At 43.5% G+C, this 25,188-nt stretch overlaps 2 protein-coding genes across 2 annotated transcripts; one reads left to right on the plus strand and one right to left on the minus strand.

Moving 5' to 3' along the window:
• The first annotated feature begins 337 nt into the window (after positions 1-337).
• On the plus strand, positions 338-5,550 carry lman2 (lectin, mannose-binding 2). The gene is given in 9 exon segments (XM_018679586.2): positions 338-647; positions 2,053-2,171; positions 2,291-2,408; positions 3,524-3,606; positions 4,325-4,486; positions 4,587-4,701; positions 4,929-5,048; positions 5,173-5,276; positions 5,278-5,550. Coding segments are annotated over 9 exon segments (1,014 nt in total). The 5' UTR covers positions 338-511; the 3' UTR covers positions 5,335-5,550.
• Positions 5,551-7,794: 2,244 nt separating this feature from the next.
• On the minus strand, positions 7,795-25,081 carry b4galt1l (DP-Gal:betaGlcNAc beta 1,4- galactosyltransferase, polypeptide 1, like). The gene is made up of 6 exons (XM_018679585.2): positions 24,096-25,081; positions 18,246-18,481; positions 13,407-13,594; positions 11,550-11,672; positions 9,500-9,604; positions 7,795-9,385 (listed from the first exon to the last, which is right to left on the minus strand). The coding sequence occupies exons 1-6, from the start codon at positions 24,460-24,462 to the stop codon at positions 9,256-9,258; spliced, it is 1,149 nt and encodes a 382-aa protein (XP_018535101.1). The 5' UTR covers positions 24,463-25,081; the 3' UTR covers positions 7,795-9,255.
• Positions 25,082-25,188: the final 107 nt, after the last annotated feature.

A 25,188-nucleotide genomic window follows, 5' to 3' on the forward strand; every position in this document is an offset into this window, starting at 1 on the left:
GTTATATACTCTATAATCTATAACGTAAATAGCTAAATTAAGTTTACTCCAGATCACACTGAATCAGAGAGAACTGCAAAGACCATTTGAGGTATATTTTATTTTCTGCCTTCTGTCGCCATCTTGTGGATAAATGACTAACATGCCGGTCTTCCCTGATTGGCTTAATTTGCGATGTGCTCGTCTCTGATTGGTCGGTAAAAAATCCGCCATCGACAAAAATCTTCCGTGCGGAAACATACACATCTTAATGCTTCCGCTGTATCGTGAGAATTAAAATGTTTCATGTCAATTAGATTTATTGTACGGATAACGTTTTAGTCTTTACGTACATTTTATATTAGAAATACTCAAGATATAAATACGCCCCCTGGTTTACGAAATGCGGCAATAAACGTTGGTGTTACGTCGTTTCCTTCCGGAAGACAATAGAGAAGGAACAGGCTCGATTTATGGAGTTTCGAAGAACAAATTTGTTGTGAGAGTTTCTCTCCTAGTCTGTCTGAACAAAATGAGGAGATTTAGAGGATTTCTGAGCACCACACTGGCCTTCGTGGTGTTCGAGGTGTGCCTGGTGTGTTGTGATATAACGGACGGAAACGCGGAACATCTGAAGAGAGAGCACTCGTTGATGAAACCGTACCAAGGTGAGATAGTTCGGTTAGCTCGTTAGCTAACCTGCTGTTTGTCCACTCTTACACCTGTCGCTGCATTTTTAGGACTTATTCAGCAGCATCTTGGATGGTTAATCTAACGGACTGTCGTATTATGGGTCATCCACAAGAAGTAATCTGATAATAATCAGTTACATGCATGTTAAAATGTAATATGAGCGGTCAGCTGTGTCACTTAAAAAGTTGGAAACGACAGTTTAGCTAAAAACATAGCAACATCCGTGGCTTCAGATGTTAAAATAAATAAATAATTGGCAAAACAAAGTTTCCTAAAGTGACAGTTTTATGATTTAGCCGCGAAGCTTGTCAGCAAACACACATTACAGCTGCAACTACGAGTCGATTCATCTATTGACAGTAGATTTGAAATAATAATAATGACAACACGACATTTGAAAACCTATTTTTCACTATGTTCTAATATTGTACGGACAAAAGAAAACAAACTTGCAGTTACTCACAGTGAACATTAAGCCTGTGTCATTTTCTGCCAGTGTCATGTTACAGTTCTTTGATTCTCTAAAGACTTTAGACAATGACAATGTAACACCACTAAAACAACCCTTATGAGTCCACTAACAGATTGTCATACCTCCTGGACATGATCAGGAGCCATCATGGATGCCTAAATTGGTTGGGAGTATCCATTAGAACATTTGAAACTGTATAGATTATGTGGAGTTAAGGAGTTGCTGGTGTGATAACTGAATAGCTCTGAAAGTTGCAGAATTTGTGAGGCAAGTTTATCACTGTACGGCATCAAACTGTTGACTGCAGGTGCCTGGAGCTGTTACAGTAAAGTAGGTCAAGGAGTGCACAGCAAGCGTTTCATGTCCATGAGTCATGAGTTAAAATATGTTTAATTCAAAATGAAAATATGTGCAAATAGCCCTCAACCCGTCCTGAGGACACAGTGTTTGTTTAGGGCGTGTGCCATAAAGAGCAATGAAGGAAAACATATCAGGTACTTGCCTTTTGTTCGTTCTTAGGACCACAGCCCTCAGCTCCACCTTTACTGATGAGAGAAGAAGATACAGTTACACATACAAATAATTGTTTTAAAGAAGTCCATGACAACATTAAACTACAAATGTGCAACTGAGAAAACATTTCACTTTAATATTAAGGTAATAAAGGTATTTAGATAACATCCTAGTTAAAGACTGGCCAGATGTTTGCACAGGAACTTTAGTAAGTCTTGTTTGACATGTTTTACGAGGTGTGTGCACATTTGCTTGTATGAAGCTGCCAGAAAACTGAAACAAGCAAATGTTTTGAAACCAATACTGAGAGATAATGTTTACATAAGAGAACAGGAGCGTTGTACTGCGCTCTGCGGTGTCTGAATGCGTCGTCTTTTCACCTGTTTGTCTCGCAGGTGTTGGCAGCAGCCCCAGCAGTCAGTGGGACTTCTGGGGAAGCACGTTGGTGACGGGCTCATACGTCCGACTCACTCCAGATGAGAGAAGCAAGCAGGGATCCATCTGGAACACTGTGGTGAGGACAGACCACAAACATGGCTCCTAACCAGAATGAAACTTTTTACAATCATCACTTTGCTCATTTCATGATGCTGCCATAGAAAGTAAATACCCTCCATGTTTCTGGTTCCTCAGCCTTGTTACCTGAAGGACTGGGAGATGCATGTGCAGTTTAAAGTTCATGGATCGGGAAAAAAGAATCTCCATGGCGATGGCATCGCTATCTGGTACACAAAAGACAGACTGCACCCAGGTAACGACAGCCTTCACTGCTGAGTCACTGCTTTAGTGGGGGACGCTCACTCAGCTTGATCTCACCTCATTCTAAGTTTCGATTTCCTCAAAGCTGTCGCCCACAGCTCATCTGACCAGCTCACTGCTCGTTTGACTGCAGGTCTCTTGGGGCGTTTAGGAAAAGAAAGAAACAAATAAGGGTTTCACTTCCTGCAGCTGCAGCGGGTGAAACACATCACCAGAAAGAAGTGAGGCTGCTGTCGGATAGATCAAAGTCCAGATCAGACGTCTAAACCACATGTTATACTTTATATTTACCAAGAGCTACTAACAGTGAGACTGCTTCCTCTTTACTCACCTGCAGGTGAAGCTCATCAGGTGCAGCCCGCTGAAGGTTGACGTTGATCACTGTTGGGTTGCTGCTGTGTTCAGACACACACAGATTGCAGAATTTTTTACAGACATAAAACCCTTTTGGTTCTTTTTTCACCCATCAGCCACAGCACCCACATTCATCACATAAAAAACTCTAAATTTCAAATGTAGTAATCAGTGCTTAGTCGTGCAGCAGCATGATGAGAGGAGAGCGGCCTGACAGGGCGATGGAGGAGGATTTGGTGTCGGAGCAAAAAGCAACTTATTTGTCAGTATTTCAGATTTAAACTCAGCAACAAAAGAGATCCTGAGAACACAAATGAGACAATCTGCAAACTTTGTCTGATGAAGGCAGCAGCATCTGGAGGAAACACTTTTAGTCTACACACACACACACACACACCACACACACACAGCTGGAGTCAACACGTCTTCTCTTGTAAAATGTCCACCAGTGGAAAATATCCACACTCGAATACAGATTACTGCAGAAAATGTCGCCTTACTCTGTGCATTTGTTATCTTTGTTGTTTATTTCCTCCTGTTTGAAGCACTGAAAATAGAGAAATATAAATCCAAAGATCTGCATTTGTCCCAGTCTCACAGAAAACTGTTACACCCTCACTCCATCAGTGAGCTTTTTCCCATCATGTCCAGTCGTTTGTGTCGATCATCTCCTCTTCCTCTCGTCACTGCTGACCACAGAAAGTGTCTGGAGTTGTCTGCTCATGTCTCACCTCATCTCTGCCTCCATCCTAGGCCCTGTGTTTGGAAACCAAGATCAGTTTCTTGGCCTGGCTATTTTTTTGGATACCTTCCGCAATGACCTCCATGGAATGGATGTAAGTGTGCAGAGTGTGTGTGTGTCGAGGTGATTGACCGGGGCTTGTTTCTTCACAGGGCCTGTGTTTTCCAACAATGCTCTCTTCCACGGGCTGGCCGTTTTTATAGATACTTACTCTAACGATGATGCGACGGATGTGAGTGGTGGCTCAGGTTTTACTCGTCAGCATGTCGTCTCTGTAGATTTCTGTTCTCCTTGTCAGCATGTTAACGGTGACACCCCCACAGAATTTGTTTTGCTATTATTTCACATATTTGTTCTAAAGCAAGAAACAAAAGTCAATTCAATCACACAGCGTACTGAGCATGCTGCTTCTCTGGCAGTGACTGTCCTCACTTTGTAAATTGTCTTAGAGAGTTTGTCTTGTGACGTGAGCTCCTTTCACACTGCAGTCAGCTGCTAAAATCTGGACTACACAGTCACCTGAGGTCAAATCAGAGCTTGTCAGTGTTGCCAGCTGTCAGCCACATGGAAAACAAGACTCAGTGAAAGCTGAGAACACACTCTGTAACCAAAACCCTAAGAACAAGTGGAAAACCCCTGCAGTGTGAAGTTAGCCTGTAAACCTGAGCTGATATGAGCTGAGCTGTATTGTTGGCTTCTTATATTTCATTTGATTTTATGTGTTCATTTGTCCGTCATCTTTACATTAGAACACGCGTACGATAACCTGCCTCTGAGATTTACTGGGTCGATCGTTTCCTGTCTGTCACCAGCGCTCCTTCCCCTACATTTCAGCCATGGTGAACAACGGCTCGGTGAGCTACGACCACGGCAAAGACGGACGGTCGTCGGAGCTGGGAGGCTGCTCGGCCGAGATCAGGAACAGGGAGCACGACACGTACCTCGCCATCCGCTACTCCAAAGGAAGACTCACTGTATGCGAACACCCTGCTTTGTGTTTACTCAGGGAGGCGACAGAGCTTCTCACCATTTGTGTCTGGGCTGCATCACTTACACACAGTTCGTATCCTGCAGGTGATGGTCGACGTGGACGACAAGAACGAGTGGAAGGAGTGCATCGACATCGGAGGAGTTCGTCTTCCCACCGGATATTTCTTTGGCGCCTCGGCAGCGACAGGAGATCTGTCCGGTAGGAACAACACAAGATAAGTCTTTACCTTCTACACAGCTCAGGACTTTACTCCCTCCTGGGCTGCACCACACCAAGAATTTTATCAGTTGACTCAGATTTGGGATTTGTCCCAGAGTGAGGATCAGTAGTAATTACAAATCTAACTTCATGTTAGCGAGTTAAATCTACCTTTCTGTCTCTTTCAAAGCAGTATCATATTACAGATTATACTCATTGCATTCCAGATAACCATGATATCATCTCCATGAAGCTCTACCAGCTGATGGTCGAACACACCCCTGAGGAGGAGAACCTGGACTGGACAAAGATCGAGCCCAGTGTCAGCCTCCTCAAGTCCCCTAAAGGTACAGGAGACCAGATCTTGTAAAGTCGGTCTTAAACTTCCTCCAGAGTGGCTTTAAAAAGTCTGAAATCGAACCTCTTGCCTGAAGCTGTAGGAGCCCTGTTGACTGTCTTCCTCCTCCACAGACAACATCGACGATCCCACCGGAAACTTCCGCGGCACCCCGCTCACGGGCTGGAAGGTCTTCCTGCTCCTGCTGTGCGCTCTGCTGGGAATCGTGGTGTGCGCCTGTGGTGGGAGCCGTCGTTTTCCAGAAGAGACAGGAGAGGAACAAGAGGTTTTACTGAGGAGAGAGAGGAGGCGTTTGTTGAGGAGTGAACTGTTTCCAGACGACAGATCGAGCACATTCAATGTGAATTTTTTTCTAAAGATTGTACAAATGTTTATATCTTCGAAGCACTGCGTGGGGGGTGAATTTTAGTAACTTGTGATGTTGGTAAGAAGGTGCAGGACTAGTGGCGACCATCATGAGTGACCCTGATAAATGCTGTTTTTGTTTTCCACGTCTTTGTGTTCATTGGTTGCAGGGTTATAATAAGGATCTGTCACTTACACTTTGCACTCTGGGTTCTTCAGATCGTGTTTATTGGTTAATCAGGTGTCTCCGGCCATTTTCAGCTTTTGCTTCAGGTGTGATGCCACAAAATGGTGAACTAGGTTTTTATTTTTGTCTTCCAGACTGTTTTACCTGATTGTTCACTGAAAGGAGGAAAACAGCTCCATGATCTTTGGCTGAGAGAGAGATTTATTTGCTGATTTTCTGTGTGACTGTCGCTCTCATTCTGAAAATCCAGCGTGGCTTATTTTAAAGCGTTTTAAAGTCGTGTAAAACAAGCAGCTCTCCGTGTTTAAAGAGCAGAACTCAGTGGATGATGAAGGAGGACTGAGGGAAATGTATCACAGCAGTGCTGACGACATGTCTCCCCTTAGGTGTTAAACAAATCAAAGATCACCATCAGTACTCTGATTGATGAAATTTGATCTTTTTCCCAACTCTTTTATCAGTCATTTAATCATTTGCTCCAGTAAGTGTCGGTTATGTTAATGAGAAAGTGGCCGTCACAGTCTCCCACAGCGCGACTTCACACACATTCAAATTACTTGTTTAGAAAATCTGAGAAGCTGGAACCAGAGAATTGTTCTGTTGAATCATCATCTGTGTGAAGGATAATAGTGTGACGACACATTTTTAACACACACTGTAACATTTTGCTTCGTGGGTCTAAAACAGCAGCTGAAGATGTTTCTGCTCCTCAGCAGCGTTTATCTAAAAACATGACTGTTATTTTTTATTTCTGCCTGTTTGTTTTTTTAGGTAATAATGCTAAAACCTGGTGATTTAATTCAGTTCCTCTGTGTAGTGAATATCAGACTCATTAACGGCTACACAAAGGAAGTGTGATCAGTTAGCAAATGCAAACAAACAGTGTTAATCATGCAGCTCTGTCGGACTCAGACGAGGAGTTGCTGTTTCATTCAAAGGCACATTTACACTGATGATCCTGTTTCTCTGTCGTCGGTTTTCTTTCCTGTTCTGTCGCTGCATCGTTAAACATCCAACAGAAAAGCTAAAGTCAAATTAGGGATTTGCTGAAACACTGATTGTCTTTTTTAAAAGTCTTTTAGCTTGAGTCAGCTTTTTTAAAAACCTCTCATGTTCCTGTGTTGTTGAAGCCCGTCTGTGTTTGCCTCTGCCACATCAGTTAGGTTTGTGATGAGACTTGAAGCTGCTTCCTCTCATCAGAAATAATGTATTAAAATGGAAAAGAAACAGTTTGGCTGTGAGTTGTTTTTACAAGTTTCTTTAACAACATGGAAACAATATGTTAATGTAACTTTTAATTAGAGATCATCGCGACTTTTGTGTTAAATGATCAATATTCTCTGACATGTAATGGAGTATAAAAGTAAATTAGTACAAGAACAGTGAGTAAACTGTCAGTTTACAGTAATGAGTCCGTGTATTACTATCCTTCAGTACAACTTTCAGGTACTAATACTTCAGTTACACCCTGCTCCGCTACATTTCAGAGGAAATGCTGTACTTTCTTATCCCACTACACCACACATATTAAACATTACTGTCAGAAACCAGCAATAAAACAAAACCGCCAGTCTGCACCGTCCGCCACAGCAGAGGTAAATATATTTCACAGCAAAGGTTTCAGTCTTAAAGCTCAGAACAAACCGAACACTCACCGAGGACTGGGAGCTGCAGCTTCATTTCTCCAACGCGGTTTAACGCTCAGAGGCCGAGGAGATGAAGTTCCTCTGATCACAGGTAAACACACACTCACCTGTCTCCGTCAGCAGAGCCACCGTGTGAGCGTGGAGCTGAGACGAAGAAGACAATCGCAGCTCCTCTGTTCTGGTTCTACTCAGTCCTGCAGCGCGCTCTGGCGTTTTGCACGTCCCTTTCAGAGGCACGTGGCAAACTTTCTTCATCTCGTGGCGCGCGGACTTAGACCGGACGTATTAAGACGCTTCTTAAAGAACAAAAAGAGTCAGTGATGCCCAACACAAACATCCACCTCCTTCTTCAGAGATCCCTGCAGCGTCCAGGCGTCAGGTCAGAAAGTTTTCCATCACGTGTGGTGTCACACCTGAACGGGATCCCCGGGAAACAACCAAATGCTGCGGGATCAGAGAGGAGAGGAGAGCGCGTGATCCAAAGCAGCAACTTGTTGTAGCGGCTTCACGCCAAAGTCGCCAAACATCAAATTATCAATAAAAACACAACAGGAGAATTATTCAAAATGTTTTAACAGATTTATTTATTGCATCTGGCAGAGTGCTGTGATTTCTGCCTGTTCCAGCAGGGGGTGCTGCAGCATCCCACGGCCTTGAGTTGGCTCACTAACAAGCAGCTGAAGGGGAAAGTTTGGTTACACAGGCAGGAACCTGTTTGCATCACCGACCACAGTAAAGCCAAAGTATCACTACTGCCCTCTAGCGGTTTGTCCCCTCAGTCCTTCCCTCAGATGTGCTCTATCAAAGTAGGAATTATGCTCAAGTTAGAATCTGTTCAGATTTTTATCTCAAAGATAACACACACACATGCGCGCGCGCACACACACAGTGATTGTTTAATTACACTGACTGGATCAATATCTGTCATCAATTATGACACAAACACACACAGCTGTCAGGTGATCACATTCATGTTAAATAAAGTCTTTGGTACCAACAGCTCTCATAAGGACACTTAGAGATACAATCAATCAATCAATCAATCAATCAAACAATCAATCAAAACTAGATTTAGAGCTGCAATGATTAATCACTCAGCTGATGTGAATCAGCAGCTACTCTGACAGACGATTAATCGCTGTGGTCGTGAGATGATTTTAGTTCAGTAAACGGAGGATTTTCTGACAAACTAAACCTGTCGATCAATTAACTGAGAACATTTTCAGCAGATCAATGACTAATGACAATGATCAATAGCAGCAGCTTCAAACTGATGACTGTTTTTTGGGCTCTGGTTACAGTTTGGTTCAAAGCTGATCTGGATTCACAAACAAAACAAACTGGTCTCATTCAAATGAACTTTGGGGCCACAGAAACATTTATCACTGATCAATAACCTGATTATCGATAACTTTTAAAGTCGACATCCACCTGGAACTGAAACACACACACACATATATACATAAACACACACATAGACACACACATTATCAGACTGGGAGTTTAGATCTGGTTCTGAGGTGAAACTGGTTCCACAGATTCACCATTTGAGAAGTCAGACCAGAACCAGAACCAGGATCAGACCAGATCTAAACTCACTGTTCTCAATAACCATAATCCCCCAGCAGTAAAAAGCCTGGACCCATGTGACCCAGCAGCCCCGACCGTGGCTGCTCTGATTGTCTGAATGATTTTCAAAATAAAAGACTCGTTCAGGATGTGTCACAGCGGTGGCATCTGACCGACAGACGGAGCCAGCCGGTTGGTTGCAGTCAGCGTCCAATCAGAGACGAGTCCTTGAGGCCCCCGTGAGAGAACAACAACAACAACAACAACAACAACAACAACACAAACCTCCAGTCTGTCTGTTTGTGCAAAAACAAGAAGAATAAAAGAAAACAGCAGAAGTCCAGCACGTCCGATCGTCCAGACCAGGACTGAAAGATTCAAGTGTCAGAGGTTTGGTTTTTACTGCATCAGTCTCCTCGTCCGGTCACATGACCTCCTGCTGCTCCTCGTCAGGGCTTCCCCACGTCCACTGTGATTTTAGTGAACAGGTCAAACTTTTCTACTTTCACCACCTTGTAGGACAGAGAGTTGATCCCGTCTCTGTGCATCGTCTCCCTGGTGTGAGCGATTCGGTCGAACCTACAGGAAGAGAAAACAAAGTCAGGTGGATCTTTGAGAAAGAAAGAAAGAAAGAAAGAAAGAAAGAAAGAAAGAAAGAAAGAAAGAAAGAAAGAAATGTTTTCAGCGTTTTACCTCTGAGGGTTCGGCTCGTTCTGTTTGTCTCTCTCGTGTCGGATCATCCGACATTTTCCCACCTCGCCGTTCGGTCTGGAGATGGACATGCCTTTAGACGCCAACCTGAAAACACGACGACAGGAAATATGAACAGATTAATGACAGTAATGAGGCCAAAGGTCAGAGGTCAGCGCAGAAAAGAGAGCGAGGGACAACAAAAGATCTTTTGTCATAACCATGTGGGATCAGCCCCAGAGGAACCTCGCATCAACACAAACAGGAAGTGAGTTAAACAGCTGGTTGTGATCAGTCGTCCACAGCTGGACTCTGGAAGAACTGATTATGTTAAATATCTGAAAGACAGAGAAGAGACGAGGACGCTGCAGCTCTTTCAGCTTGTACCAGAAATTTACTGATCAATCAATCAATCAGTCAATCAAACACCTGATCGGAGCCGGTCAGGAGTGGAGACTGTCTCTGCTCTCAGGCTCCAGCTCAATCAATCAATTATAAGCTACACATGCTGAGATATTGTCAAAGTCTTCCCCTCGTCTCTCATATCCTCTTTATTTACATCCTGTGCTCTTCCTCTTCTTATCGTCTCCATCTCTCACTTCATTATTTCATCTGCTTCTGCTTTTGCCACAAACCAGATTTAGAAAGTAAAAGCTCATGAAATCCAAGACACAGTGAAACAACCTCATCCTGCTTTTATCAGGAGCTGACAGGATTTCCCAGCATGCACCTGTCTGTCCTCACACAGCTGCAACGACTCGTCCATGAGCAGTTTGAGTCCTGAAGGTTTGCTGTTTGTCTCGCGATGATAAATGAATGTATTTGGGTGAAAATGAACATTTTAATGTCAACAGTAAAAACACACCTCAGTTCTTTTCCAAGCTCCAATCACAACTACATCACTGTGAGACTGAGATATGAGGTAAATTTGACGTATTTTAATTTCTCTTTATGTCGGCTCTGCAGGTGCACAGGCGTCTGTGGGTTTACTACAAGTCAAGGAAAACAAAGGTGTGGGCTCCAGAAAGGTGGAACTCTTTCATGTGCATGTTGTTGCCTCCGCTCGCTGTTACATGAGCACTTCCTGCTGGGATGATCAGAGGCCTGCGCCGACGCAGACAGAAAACAGGCAGACGGAGGGGGAGCGGACAGGAGGGCTGGTTTGGGACTGGGCCACCGACAAAGAGCTGCTCTCCACAGGTCTGTCTGAAACCTCACAGTCTCTGCTGAGGTTGGTGAGCAGCAGGCAGCTCATCAATAATTCAGACTGTAAACAAACACCTGAGGTCACCTGTTGACGTCTCTACAGTAACACTGCATTTCCTCCTTTTTCAGCCTCTCTCTCTCTCAGGTCTCACACGGTTTTATTTTCCATGAGATATCATCAAATAAACTGAGCAGACACAACATGAAAACCACTGACAGGTGACGTGAATAATGTTCATTATCTCCTGTGCTGAATTAGTAGCAGTGAACAGACACAACCCTCGAACACAGTCAAGTGTTTGTTTATAAAAATCCCCTCTGGGAGCTTTTAGTTTGAAGGTCACAGAATATTTCCAGTTTAGAACTGACGCATAAATAAATCAAATGAAGTTTTGTTCTGGTTCTAAACTCTCATTTATTTTTGAATCTTTAACTTAATGTGCAGCCGACATGGTTTAATATTTCCGCCTCAACGGCAGCGATGAGCTTTTAAACAAACACGAGATGTTGATCACATGCTCTGCTGCAGTTTATAAGCCACATAGATGAAATAAAACAGACCCGCCCCACTAGAGTTTACAGTTTTAGCTCGTATCATGTGGAGTAATGAGTCTGACCAGAGCGACTGCTGCTGGGGTTTCAACTAACGTGACCACAGAGCCTGGGCTGCTAATGCTAACGCTAACAGTAGGACATTTACGTCAGCAGCTCAGGTCACTTGAATCTTTTACAGATGTGGCTCTGCAGCTTTAGAAATCTGAACCTTTTCAAGTCACAGATGTTGTGTGACCTCGCTTCACCACAGCCTCCCTGTCCGCTAGCTGAAGTGTCAGACTGAGGTTCGTACCTGTTGTAGATGTCGTCGTCCTCTCCTCCCCAGCCCCAGTAGTTGTTGGGGAAGCCGTTTATCTTCAGATACTGTTCTTTGCTCATCGAGGAAACGCCCCCAAAGTACTGATTATAAGGTAACCTACAGGACACAGACACACAAAGACAGGAAGACACCATATCAGACTTTTTACTACACCACAAAAACTACCATCCATTAAAAGAAAATAGGTTGTTTCAGGTCATGATGAGGAGCCAGAAAAACTTGTTGCATGAACCCTCATACTGAAAATATTTTTACCTAAACACACATCCATCATTCATGGAGGGTGTGTGTGAGGCTCCTTTAAACACAGTCACTGCCTCACAGTCGTATGCCTCCACCAACCAGTCGAGCTACAGTTTACATCCACATCTGTGAAATATGGTCACAAACCCCCCTCTGCTCCTGAGTTATGGCTAGCTAGGGCTAGCTGTTCTGCCCCGTTTCACATCTTTGTGCTAAGCTACGCTAGGCTAACAGCTGCTGACAGGTGCTGACCTGATGAATGTAACCTCCATTGAACCGACTCACAACAGGAAATGAAGCGACAAACTCCTGGATTCATCCTGTGTGAGTGTGTGTGAGAAAGAGAGGGAACAGGAAACAGGAAGTGAGGGGTCAGACAGATGGTGGCGTTTCAGAGCAGATCTCTTCCTCTGTCATGTCTCTGTCAGCACTATCCCAACACAAACACACCCTGTCTCCTCATGACAGGAAGTGAACTTGAACTCCCCTGTGGACCAGTAGACCTGCCTGAAACTGATGTGCAACCAGACCCCGAGTTTATCACATCTATGTCATACATCTCTCCAGCCGAGGCCCTGTATTCACTGTAATCACTGCATGTTCAACCACAACTCCACACACACACACACACACACACACACAAAGTGACGCAGCAGTTTCCTCTAACCTCAGTCCAACACGTTCATTATGTTCATTATGTTTCCTGAGGTATTTTCCATGACAGCAGCGTGAGCCGGTGGCACAGAGGCTGAAGGACTGAAAATGAAAAACATCTTGTGGAGTCTCTAAAGCTCCTCTGAACACAGACTACAGTTTATTCCTTTTTTATGCAGCACTTTTAAACTTTTACAGTCATTTGCTGGTTTACTTCCCTTTGTGAAAAGGGCGTAGGCTGACTGTGAGGCTGTGAGGATGTTGTCAATGTCAGCTCTAAAAATAGAAAACATAAGATCACAGCTCAAGAGACAGATAAGATCATCAGCCAACACACAGTGTTCTCTGTGGCAGCTTTCACCTGCTGCTGTCAGGAGGGAGGTTTAGGTCGCACAGAAATAGTTGGGTTTTATTCCAGAAGACAACAGAGTTGTGCTCAGAAATGCTCGGTTTACCCCGTGTTAATGGACTTCTACTTTTAGTGGTTTGTATAAAACAGGTATTCAGGTATTTCTATATGTAGTCTGCTTCAGTCTGAGGAGTCTACAGTGATCTGCAGCAGACACATGTGTTGGTCAGCTGGGTATATCTCCTGCACACTTCCTGCTTCATTTGTGTTAAACGTGTTTTGTTCCAGCTCATCATCACAGCTGGAGGCAGCCATCTTTGTGCATGTGTGAGTCACCTCCTGCAGGATGAGTTGTGATCGATCACATGCGTCTCTGTGGTCGCTTCAGCTTCCGTTCAGTCACAAGTTACAGACGAGAACAGGAAGGTTTCAATTTTAAAATTACAAAACGGCGACAGAGAGTCTGCATCAGAACCAGAATGAGAAAACCTCAATCATCCTCTTCTAGGACTTTAAACACACACTGATGAACCTTCATTAGCAGACAGTGAACGAAGCACTCAGACCCTTTACTGCTGTCTCACCTGAAGCCGAACTTGTCCATGGACACAGACAGGTGTCGAGGCTGACTGAAACACTTGTAGGTGTTCCGGTCGTCCATGGGGATCAGGTCCACGTCGCTGAAGACGAAACACTCGTAGTCGTACTCCTTCAGAGCCTCTGCGTAGCCCACGTTCAGCAGCTTGGCTCGGTTAAAGATCACATCTCCGTCCTGATCCCAGGGGAAAAAAAACAGAGTTCAACACAATGAAAAGACATAAAACTCTCCTCCATCTTCTTCATAATCAAATTGATCTTTTACATTTACACTGGTGCATTTACTGACAAAAGACTCACAGCGTTTTCTACAACAGATTTTATATTTTGTGTTTTTAAAACATTTTTTATTTTGGAATAATCCTCCATCAAACTACGTCAGATCACCTGTGAACAGAAGGCCGTCAGTTTTGTTTAATGTTTCTAACAGATCAGAGCGATGAACTCCACAGAGACTTAACTTATAACCCAGCAGGACGATGCTCCCACCACACCACAAAAACTGCTCAGAAATGTCTCGAGGAACACGACAAGGAGCCCAAACCCCCTTTAGGTCCTGTGGGTTGCGAGGTGGATCCATGGATCCGATTTGTTTTGGCACATCCCACAGATCCCGGATCAGATTGGGATCTGGGGAGTTTGGGGAGAGCTGATTTGAACTGTATTCCCCCAGGCTGTCAAACTGGTTTTACAGGTCTAGACTTAGGCAGAGGACTGTGATATGATAAAGGTTCTTCCCTTTTCCCTTTTCCTGAACTGAGGCTCTAAGAACAAAGGATGTTGTACAGGCTGTAACAGTCCCTTGGTAATTTAGGATTTTGACTCGACTACTGATGCTCAGTAGATTTCCAAACTCATTTGTGAGATGTGACGTTTGTTCCAGGTGTTTTCTGCAGCAGGAAACATCTCAGCTTTCATGTGCACTCATGTTTCTCTTTGTTCAATTTTCCATTTTAAATAAAATCAACGATAGGTGACGATGCTGTAGATAAAAACCTGCTATTTTCTGTCAGTCATTGTTTCTAAATTTTACATTTTTTAGTCCAAAGGTCCAGCACTAAGAAACTATGGGGACAAAATACAACATGTCTAATATTCACAGTGCATAAGTGCTACAGACTGTGCCTCGTATTACAGCTGTCATGTATAAATTAAGACACCATGACACCAAGGGTAAGAACACCTGAACACCAGAAGTGAATCCTCATGTCTCTGTGAAGTACTTGGCTCTCCAGTCCTGGCATTCTCCGCTCTGTTTACTGCCCCTGACATTTTGTTCACCATTTGGTTCCAATAAACATTTTAAAGGCAGGAGGAGGAGGCTCAGTGAAACTGGATGGTTTCCTCCATTTGGACTTCCTGGCTCAGGACAGTTTGTTACTGATCGTGTTCACTGAAGCTGAAGTCGACGTGAAAACATCTCTCCGATTTTCAAACTGCACATCCAGTAATTGCATCAATTACAGAATGAAGCGAGAATTTGCCGCTTGCTGTCTAACAGCACTGATACCATGCCAACAAACCTGAAGTCACTCAGGTGAACAGAACAATGTCAGTCACACCCTCTAGTTCAGGATTAGGTTACTGACGGTTTAAAGACGTGACTGTACAGTGGATTCACTTCATTAGTGCTTATAGAGTCCCTGAACGCCTCACAGCTTGGAGGATGCAAAACAGGTTGTTTGCGCAGTCGGAACGTCTTTATCTCGTGTTAACAAAACGAGTTCACGGAGTCTCTCCTTTCACTGATCAGGTGAACACTCGCTGTCACTGCATTAGTGAAAACACCTGAGTCTCTGAAGAACAAACAGGAAATCTCTTCCTGTCTTGCATGACTGATAATAACTCCTCATCAGGTTTCTATGACAGGTATTTGGCTGTGCGCTGTGATAAACAGGCCAAGTTGCTGCTAGGCAACCAACACTTGCAATGAGATCTCAGGTGTGAAGTGTTGTTTTCTACCTGAGGGGCAGACAGAGCAGCCGCCTCAACATGTTTCATGTTTAATATAAGGACGTGAGAACGCGTTGTTCTGTGTTTCATCATGTTCTCCTGCTGACTGCTGAGCTTCCTCTTTAAATCTGTCCATACGAGCATCATCACAGCTTCAGTTCTAAGCATAATATGATGCATGAATGTATAAAAACATGCATGGCGTTAGGGTTAACCCCATTCCCCACGTATGAACTGCTGTTTATACAAAAGAGGTTAGTAAAGAGTGACCCACCTTGATGAGTTCACACTGAAACATGTTAAACTTTACACAGCCTGAAGTTTGCTGTAACCTCTTATGCATCTAAAATAGAAACTCTGACTGGCAGTTCAGCTCTGGTTTGTGTCCTGTCGGTAGAAACAAAGAGAAAACAGTAGAAGCAGATAGAAAAAAAGAGAAGAAAGAAGCCCGTTTACCAGTGCGACCCTCTCAGCCAACACCAGCTGCTATTGGCTGAGACCAAGCAGGCGGCGGGTCTCAGCGTCTCCAGCGACCACAGCCATTGGTCAGACATGCCTGACATGCAGAGGGATGGGGGGGGGGAGCAGGGGCAGTGTGAGAAGCAGGGTGAGGAGGGAACTAAAACAAAGGAGGAGGAGGAGGAGGAGGAGGAGGAGGAAGGACACAGACAGGAGAGAGAAGAACAACTGTGAGTCAAGTCACAAACACACACACACACACACACACAGAGAGAGCTGCAAGAAGAAGAAGAAAACTTTAATAGAAGAAGAGTTTTAAAGAGTCAGAGCTTTTATTTTGAAGAGTCAGACCTGAACAATACACAAACCACAACCCTGTTCTTCAAACATAGTTTATCTAATCTAGACTAACATGCTGATATCAGGCTAAAATGATCCTGATAATAATTCCAATCTAGATAGTCTGGGTCAGGATGCAGTTATGTTGAATGACAGCGTGCTCTTATTTTGAAATCAAGGCTATGAAGAACGGGGCCATGTTCTGTGGACACACTGTTATATCTTCACAGGCTCCATGCAGTTAAAACACACCAGTGCCAATGTCATTAACAATTGATCTTTGATTATTTCATCAGCCTCTCTCTGACACTGCAGACATTTAAAAACAGACACGACACAGCTGTTAACAAGACCGAACATGGCCGACAGCCTTCATGTAATCCTTCCAAGGAGCAGATCCAGGTCTCTAAAGTCGAACCAAACAACTGCCACATGTGATATCTGCAGGAGGGACTGAGCAGTGAAGATGCTGGAGGGACAACACAAAACCTCTGCCATGTAGACGATAAAAAGGAGCGCACTCCTGTCACTCAACTTACAGAACTGTTTCCAATAATCAATCCAGTCGAATGCTTGGAAGGCAGAGACAGCACAACCTCGTCTCCTCTGCGTGTAAACCAGAAATCAGTTTCTAATCAGCTCGTTGCATGTGAGCAGGGTCCATCAGGGTCGTCAGATGAATCATGGGAGAGGAAAGATGAATAAACAAACTTCTGACTCACTAATTATATTTTGTTTTTCCTAATCTTTTACTTCTGTTAGCCTCAGTTACTGTAATGAAACCATGCGAGAAGTTTTGTTTCTCTGTTCTCTTTGGCTGACCTGAAATAACATCTGAAACATGTGTAATAAGGCTGCACAGCTTTTCTGTGAGAGGTTAGGAACCACTGATTTAATCTTTAATGATGCAGTTTATTATGCTGCTTAATCTCTTAAGTAACTTGTAGCTACCAGGGTTTACCGCAGGTGCACAGGGGGCAGGGCTGCTTTGATGAGGCTGTAAATTAGTGTGGGATCATGGGAGTTGTTGTCTTCAGTGTTAAACAACGACTCAGTATCAGTCGTTCCGGAGGTTTTTACCAGGAGCCAAATTATCCACATAGGTCGCCTCCTCTCCAAAACAAACAGACCCAATAATTAAAACTGGTAAAAAAAAAACACTGGATAAAGCTCTTTCAAGTATAGATACTTGATGAAGATACTTAAGTGAAGTACAAGTACCTCAAAACTGTACTTAAGTACCTCAGAGTATGAACTTCTCTGGTCTCCACCACTGTCTATAAGACATCTGAAATAACTCCTCCAATACTCTACAGTGGGGTAACAGGGGCAGTAACTGTGGTATTATTAGAAGTAGTTGTAGTACTGTGAGTACTGAGGGTGTTGCTGGATTGTTTCCCATCAAACAGGATTGCTGTATTTGTCTTATCAGAACGTCCAAGATAAAGACATCAGCTACAGTAGATTTAACTATGCAGAGTTGCAGATGAAGAGATTCCTTGTGGTTCCCAGTAAAATTACTCGGATGATAAAAGCAGTGTGTTCTCGCTGTGGCTGATAAGACGTGGACGTCAGCAGCGCAGCCAGACACACACATCTATAACAACACACACACACACACACACACAGGGAACACTCCCTCTCTGAGTGTGTTTAAACGGATATTGATATTTCACTGCAACAAAGGATGTAATCCACTCGACATACTCGGGTTTCAGGACATTTCCAGGACGTTTCCAGGACCTTTTCAGTCCTGGAAACACCCTGAGCTAATACTTTTCTGTAACTTCATAAGGAACTGATATACAGCAATAGGCCTGCTGTTGTTCTGTGTTCAGGTCATGTGTGATGGACAGGAGAGATCAAACACTTGAGTAAAGGACTTGGTTCACTAGAATCTACAATGATAACTGATTAATCATTTACAGACTATTTCAAAGGCAATATCATTCTTATTCCTACAACATTACAACATCAGCTCTACTGATACTATGACCATTATCTACTATCACGTGATTGAGAGGAGGTTGTAGACACCTGGGGTCTGATGACATCGCTGAGACATCACACCGTACCTGGTTGATGACGTAGACTCCGTAGTCGAGCTGCTGCCGCTGCAGGATCGGGTGCAGGTAGTACAGCCAGTACTTGAGGTGTTCGTCCCGTTTGCGGAAGGGGATGATGATGGCGACTTTCTGCTGCGCCTCACAGTCTTTTGGTTTGAAGCGCCCGCCCGGCTGCAGGTTGGGGTTGTCCCTCTTCACCTGCTCCAGATTCACCGGAGTGCTGAACTCCACCCGCAGAGGACCCACTGAGGACAGAAAATATTCACAGTCAGTGTCTCTGTTCACTCTCTTCACAGTCGGTGAAGTTGTTTTGCTTTAAGAAGTCAGACCTCCAGCAAGCCCACAATCTTCTGGAGGGTGAAGGTGGCAACACAACCAATTTGTTACACCACTGAAGCAAAACCACGGACAGCAAGTGTGACAAAACTCAGAAGTCGTGAGAGGGCCAGAGTTTATCTGCCATAGCTGGTGGTGTGCAGCCGAAAAGTTGGAAATTGTTTCCACAAATTACCCTGAAATATAATTTTTCAGCTTATATCATCCACTCCTTACTGAGAAATAAGAAAACATTTGGAAAAAAATCTAATTTGTTGATGAGAGAAGTGAACGCTTCTGAATGCATGATACTTAGCACTGACAGAGACTTGTACAGTAACACAGTCAGTAACTGATTGGACCGTTTACAGCAGTGTCACAAATCTAGCAACAGATGCCAAAACAGACCAAAAAAACATCCAGCGGGGAAAATCTGCAGGATTTAACACAGGAAACAGTTGAGGCCTGCAGAAACTGCCAGACCGTGATCAATTCATTCAGCAGATGACGTCTTAAACAGCATCCACACACATTAAATATGTGGCCTTTTCAGTGTCAGACAGCAGCCTTGGTGACTTTTCCTGACCGTTGACATGTTGCATTTTGTCTGTTACAGTCCATGCACAAAAAGAAATCTAAAAGATGTGGAGTTGTGGTTTTTCCAGGGAGCTGGGAGCTGTATTGTTTAGTAGAGACTTCACTGGTTGCTTAGTAACCTCACGTAAGTCCCCATAAAACCATGACGTGTTGTTTTTTAGGATTGTGAGCTATAGCATGTGAATGTTTCATGATGTGAAATGAGGAGGCCGAGCTCGGCTACAAAAACCTGTAAGAAAAGCTGTTTCTGAAGCTCTGCCTGAACATCATGGAGAGAAGTCCTCTACTGTCACATTTCTTTACTGTACTCTACTGTGTATTGTCTAGTGCTGAGTTCAAATTCAGGGGTAAAGATATGAGACAGCAGTAGATGAAAAACAGTGATCGGTTTCTGTTGTTCTTACAGGCAGGGCTGCACAATTTTATCTTTATTTATTTATTTAAGTACTAATCATGATCATGATTTTGGTTTCTCCACAGTTAAAAGAACTCGATCATCTGTGCTTTAAATACATGCTTGACTCATTGGAAATTAAGCTGCATATCAAATCAAACAGTCGATGCTGTGCTCACATCCTGCAGCAGCAGTTCAGAATAAGAAGAGAGCAAACAGTCAAAATCAGCAGGAGGTGAAGAGCTAGTCCTTTGAAATGGTGCTGCCCTTTTCTCTCTGTGTTGCTCTCGTCTGTTCTGTACCAGTGTCTTTACAGTACCAAATCATATGCAAACAGTGCGACAAAAAAAAACAACACAAACTTGTTTAACCACCTGACAAAAACAACACAAACTGCAGAAGGATGAGAGCACAAAGATGAATCGTGTCGCTAATGTTACCTCACTGAATCCACTTCCTTGTCCAAACAGCCTGAAATAATCAAAGCTGTGACTGTGAGGAAGGACCAGAGGTCACATTATAATTGTGACGTCTAAAATGTACTCAGGTGTGTTCAGGTAATGTGTTAAATGCGTGTCACCTCTTACAGTTTGTTCACTGTTTTACTCTGAGACTGAAATGATTTTAACACAAACGGCAGGAGGGGGAAACAGACAGTTTTTCCAAACTTCAGCAGGGTTTTCAGTGTGTAATCAGACAAATATGTTGCTGCAGAAAAAGGCTGGTTTCTGTCCAAACTGCTCATTAACACACAGACACAGACGTTTACTCCAGCTGGTACTTTTCCATCCTGACTGCGAGGCCTGTAGAAGAAAAGTCAGGAACCGATCTCGGGTCAACAACCTTCATCTGGACTCTGTGTCTTCAAACTCGGATTAATTTAACATCAAAACATATCTGCTCTGGGTCTTATGAAAGATCTCATGCTGGGATAAAAACCAGGCTGAACCAGGCACCATTAAACACACAGATGAATATAATGTTTCTGAACATGTGGTGTGTTTCAGAGTTGTCCTCGTTGCACTCAGTTCTCATAGTAACTGGATGGTGTGGCTCTAAAGTCCAACAGGCTTCACTGATTGTTTGATGACGTGTCAGTGTCACCACAAACTGTGAGAGGATCCAGCTGTGGTTTTTCATCAAATCTGTATCAAGAATCAAATCCACCTGGATTCATCACAGCCTGTTCAGACTCGTGTTTAAGTATATAAAGCGTGAAGAGAGGTTTCTAGTAAATGGTCTTAACTTCTGAGATTAAACAGAGTCGGTCTTTGGACTGAGACATCAGACCTGATGTGTTCAGTTTGGTGGTTTTAAGAGCAGACTGAGCTGTGGGACGTGGGGGACCAGGGGGGGTCCCAGCTGAAGAAACATCAGTCTGACAACAAACATCTCTGAACTCCAAAGTTACACAAACTGATCAAACTGAGACGAGCCGGAGGAACTGAGAGACACACAGCTTCATCTCATCCAGTTCACGCGTGAGCTCATGTCACTGAACTCCAGAAACCATCGTCAAACTGACAGAGTCCAAAACCTGTTCTGAGTCCAAACCTGTAAGACTTGTGTGACTTTCTGTAGAGGAAGACGTATTCAGTATTCCAGCAGCTCCTGTGTTCTGTGTGGTAAAATTTCTGTTTTTGTCAATGGAGTCTGGTAGTGATATATAGCTATAGATATATAGCTATAATAAAATGGTCTCTCTCTGTGGGAATCTTATCCATAATGTTGCCAGACACTTGAATGAGCCTGTCAGTGGCAAAAAGAAGCAATTAAGTGGATTACACTGCAGCAGCTGTTTGCAGTTTTTATCTCTATCAATCATTTACACACCAAAAACGTGGGAAAATAAGGCCCAGGTACAAAAACACTGAGATATTCTTTGAGGAGCGGTGTGTTCTGAGAGAAACTACCACCAAAAAGGGTTTTTTTTTTTACACAAATAAATGAACCAAGCTCCTGCTCTTGTGGCCGAGCTGCACGGCCTGAAGAGAAGATACAATCTTCCTCTGTGAAACATCTGGTTTTATACAAACTGTCTCCCCAAAGACTTGTAAGGCTGTCAGCTGCTGCTGTTGGCTGGTTTCAAAGACACAACTGTATAGCCACAACAACCAATCAGAAGACTGCAGCTTTAACCCCCCCTCTCCTTCTAAACTATACCAAGACTCAGAGTCAGAGCTGCTGAGAGTGAAGAGAGGTGGGGATAATAAATCAGCAGCACTGACAGAGACCGTGAAGAGGAAAGAGGAGGAGGAGGAGGAGGAAGAGGAGGATCTACTCCTGAGGCTGTGATTGGTCCAGATATCTGACATGGAAACACAGAGACACTCAGAGTGACATGAAGCTGATAGTCAGCAGCAGCTCCTGTTAAACATGACAACATCTGACATTTCCTTTGTCTCACCTGAGCACAGGTGAACCATGGACTACACCTGCATGCTGTTACACATCTGTGTACATTTATATTGTTGTTAGTAGAGCGGCAACTAATGATTATTTTCTAACATCTACTGCTAATACCTGTCAGTGGTTTTAATGTTGAGGCTGATCGGTGCATATTCACACACGTCTCTGTTAATGAAGCTAAATCCACCTACATCCTGTGTGTCTCCACTGGTTAATTAAACTAAATCTCACAGGTGAACATCACATTCATTAAGTGTTATGGCCTCATTAACTTTCACACCATGACGTGACAACAGAGCTCAGGATGTTCTCTGTGGCCCAGTAAAATAAAAACCGTCTTAAAGTTTGTCTCTTCAGTCGCTGATAATCAATACGATGATCAATCATCACAGTCAGCTGTTTGTAAGGTCACTGAGGGTTGAACTCAACAACAACCACACATTAAATCATGATGAGAAACAGTTACTGGAGCACACCGCAGGGACCTGGTCTCAGAGCAAGAAGTCAGTCCTGAGGCTGCGTTCAGACCTGGTTCAGGCTGACTTGAAGGCACAGGGTCGCATTCCTGGTGGATTACTTTGTAGCATGAACGCAGTCTCTCTACCGTTTACCTCGCCTCCGTCCCAACAAAACATAAAACAGTCACTGCTGCTGTAACTTACCAGAGTACTTGAATAAAGTTATTACAAACCTCAGTGCAGTGTTTGGACTTTGACAAACTCTCAAACTGGATCAGATTCAAACAACTCAACCTGCAACTGTTTTCAACGTGAATCGATTTATATTTCTAGCTATTTTTACAGGCAAAACTCCAAATATTTTCTGGTGTTTCTGTGCTTTGCTCTGTAAAATAGCTGTTTTCATCATAAATAGCGATGTTTCTGATTAAACAAAAAGCATCTTACTCTTTAATAAAAAGCTCTATCTCTGCAGGAATCCTATCCATAATGCTGTTAGACACTTAAAATAACACTCTGAGCCTGTCAGTGTCAAAAACAAGCTCTTCAATGAACGCACTTCAAACACTCATTTATTCTTAGATAATTCTGATGTCAGTGTCAATTTCTCATTCTGATATAATTTATTGTCTCTGAGGGGAAACTTGCCTTCAGGGCTTCATTGTGCTGTAAATCAGCCCTGTACATGAATAGATATGCAGAACCTACTGAAGAATAAAAACAATAACGAAGTACACAAGTCTGAGCCCACTGAGAATAATGTGTGACTCGGGGGTATGAAAATAAAACTGACTGACAGGCCATGAAACAAACACACACATGCTTCATTTATAACGGTATGTTTGGACACATTGCAGCTCCCGTGATTTGTATATTAGACAATATCATATTGCAATTCATTGTTCAGAGACACACGGAACTACAACACTCTTAACAACCTGGTCTAATCCTCTCAACTCCTCCCAAACGCAAACAGTATCTCAGTGTAATCTGCCCTACACTCTACACCCGTCTCTAATGTGGTCATGTGTCTACAGATGCTCCCTGGTTCAGTAAAGCTTGAATAGAATAAATAGAGTAAAGCAGTCTGACAGCCACGTGAATTATTTACACTGAAAGTAAAGCACACAAGTCAGATCTGATGAGATTTGATGGAGCCTCTTGGAGTTAGTGTGACTGATAATCATTTAGAAATAACTAATAGATAAATCAATAGAAAATTAAGTATTGGCTGGTTTCAATTCAATGTTTTAATCTATTTTTCTGCCAAAAATGCAGTTGTTTTAATGTCACATCTGAGAGAAAACGCTGCTTATCTGAACGCAAATTGAACATGTTTGAGTTTTACACTAGTTAACTGACAAAAAAGCCACTTGACGATGTTTTCAGACATTTTTAGACTAAAGGTTTAATCAATCATGTGTTCTGTCGATATTGAATTAAACTCGGTGTGACAGTTCAGACACAAACTACACCAGCATCTCACATGAAAATATCTTAAATCAAATCTGACGCTTTTCACGTGGTAGCTCAAATTACCTGTAACATGCCCCAAATCTGCAACAGCAGAAACTGACTGAGGTTGGATTTCCCCTGAAACTAAACCATCTCTTTGACTCTGACAGCTCCACATAATTCTGCGGTAAAGTGACATCAATCAGAGGCAGGAAATCAAACCAGCCTTACCCAACAGAGGTGACGTTTCTGGGCATTTCTCCAGCTTCTTCACCGGTTCCTCTACCTTCTCCTTCTCCGGCGGATTGTCCGGGAGCTTCGGCTCGTCTTTCTGTTCCTCCACCTGGAAATCCACGGCTGCGCCTTTGCTGGTCTCGGTGTCCTTTGGTTCAGCTCTGGAGGTGAACCCGGGGTTTCTGGGCTGGTTTAGCTGTGTGGGATTATTATGGGACTGCTGGTTCTGGACGAAGGCGAACCGCAGGTCCAGAGAGCGGACGTAAAAGACGACAGTAACAGAGATGTGGAGGAAACACAGCAGCACCACCAGTTTACAAGTCCGGTGGAGGAGATTAAAGTTGACGGTGGTGTCTCCGGGCATCCTGACCAAGTGGTTCACCTCCGGAAAAAATGATTAAAGTCTAACAGGTGTGCCGGTTCAATCGGCTACTATGAGAATACTTTTTAAAGAGCAGCAAATAAACTTTTATGGCTCCCCCAGGGCTCTTCCTCCCCGCTATCTAACTGTTAGCTGCTTCTTTCAGGCTCCATTTTCGTTAAAGTTGGACTCAAAGTTTCGAAGTTTTTGACCACTGAGGTTCGGTCAGATTATCCCAGAAAGCTCCCAAAAAAGAAGCCGAATAACAACACAAAGAGTGGTTAAAGGTTTCGGCTCTGTCACAGTCAGATAACAGTGAGATACGTTAGCTTCCCCGTCCGCTCAGTGTTAAAGTTAAACCACTAACGCTAACTGCTACGTACGGTTAGCCGCTCGGGAACTCCGTGTCTCCGTTAAGTGGTTCCGTTAAAAAACGGCTGGTAAAAGAATAAAAGTTCTCCCCGCAGCTCAACACGACCCCTGACACACAATGTCAACGAATACGATTCAACGAGTACTGACAAAAAACCCTGGTTTTACACAGCACCGTTAGGAAGTCACGGAGAAACTCGTAAAACTTCGACTCAGTCACCGCGGACGACACCAAACTGTCAGGATGACGAAGTTATCATCGCACTTCCGGTTGGTGATTTCAAAATAAAATCTATTCGAATTAATCGTATATGGTTACCACAGTAATTACAGACTTTCAGTGTTTAATATTATTAA

This window comes from Lates calcarifer, linkage group LG8 (genome assembly GCF_001640805.2).
Source record: "Lates calcarifer isolate ASB-BC8 linkage group LG8, TLL_Latcal_v3, whole genome shotgun sequence".
Classification (NCBI taxonomy): domain Eukaryota; kingdom Metazoa; phylum Chordata; class Actinopteri; family Centropomidae; genus Lates; species Lates calcarifer.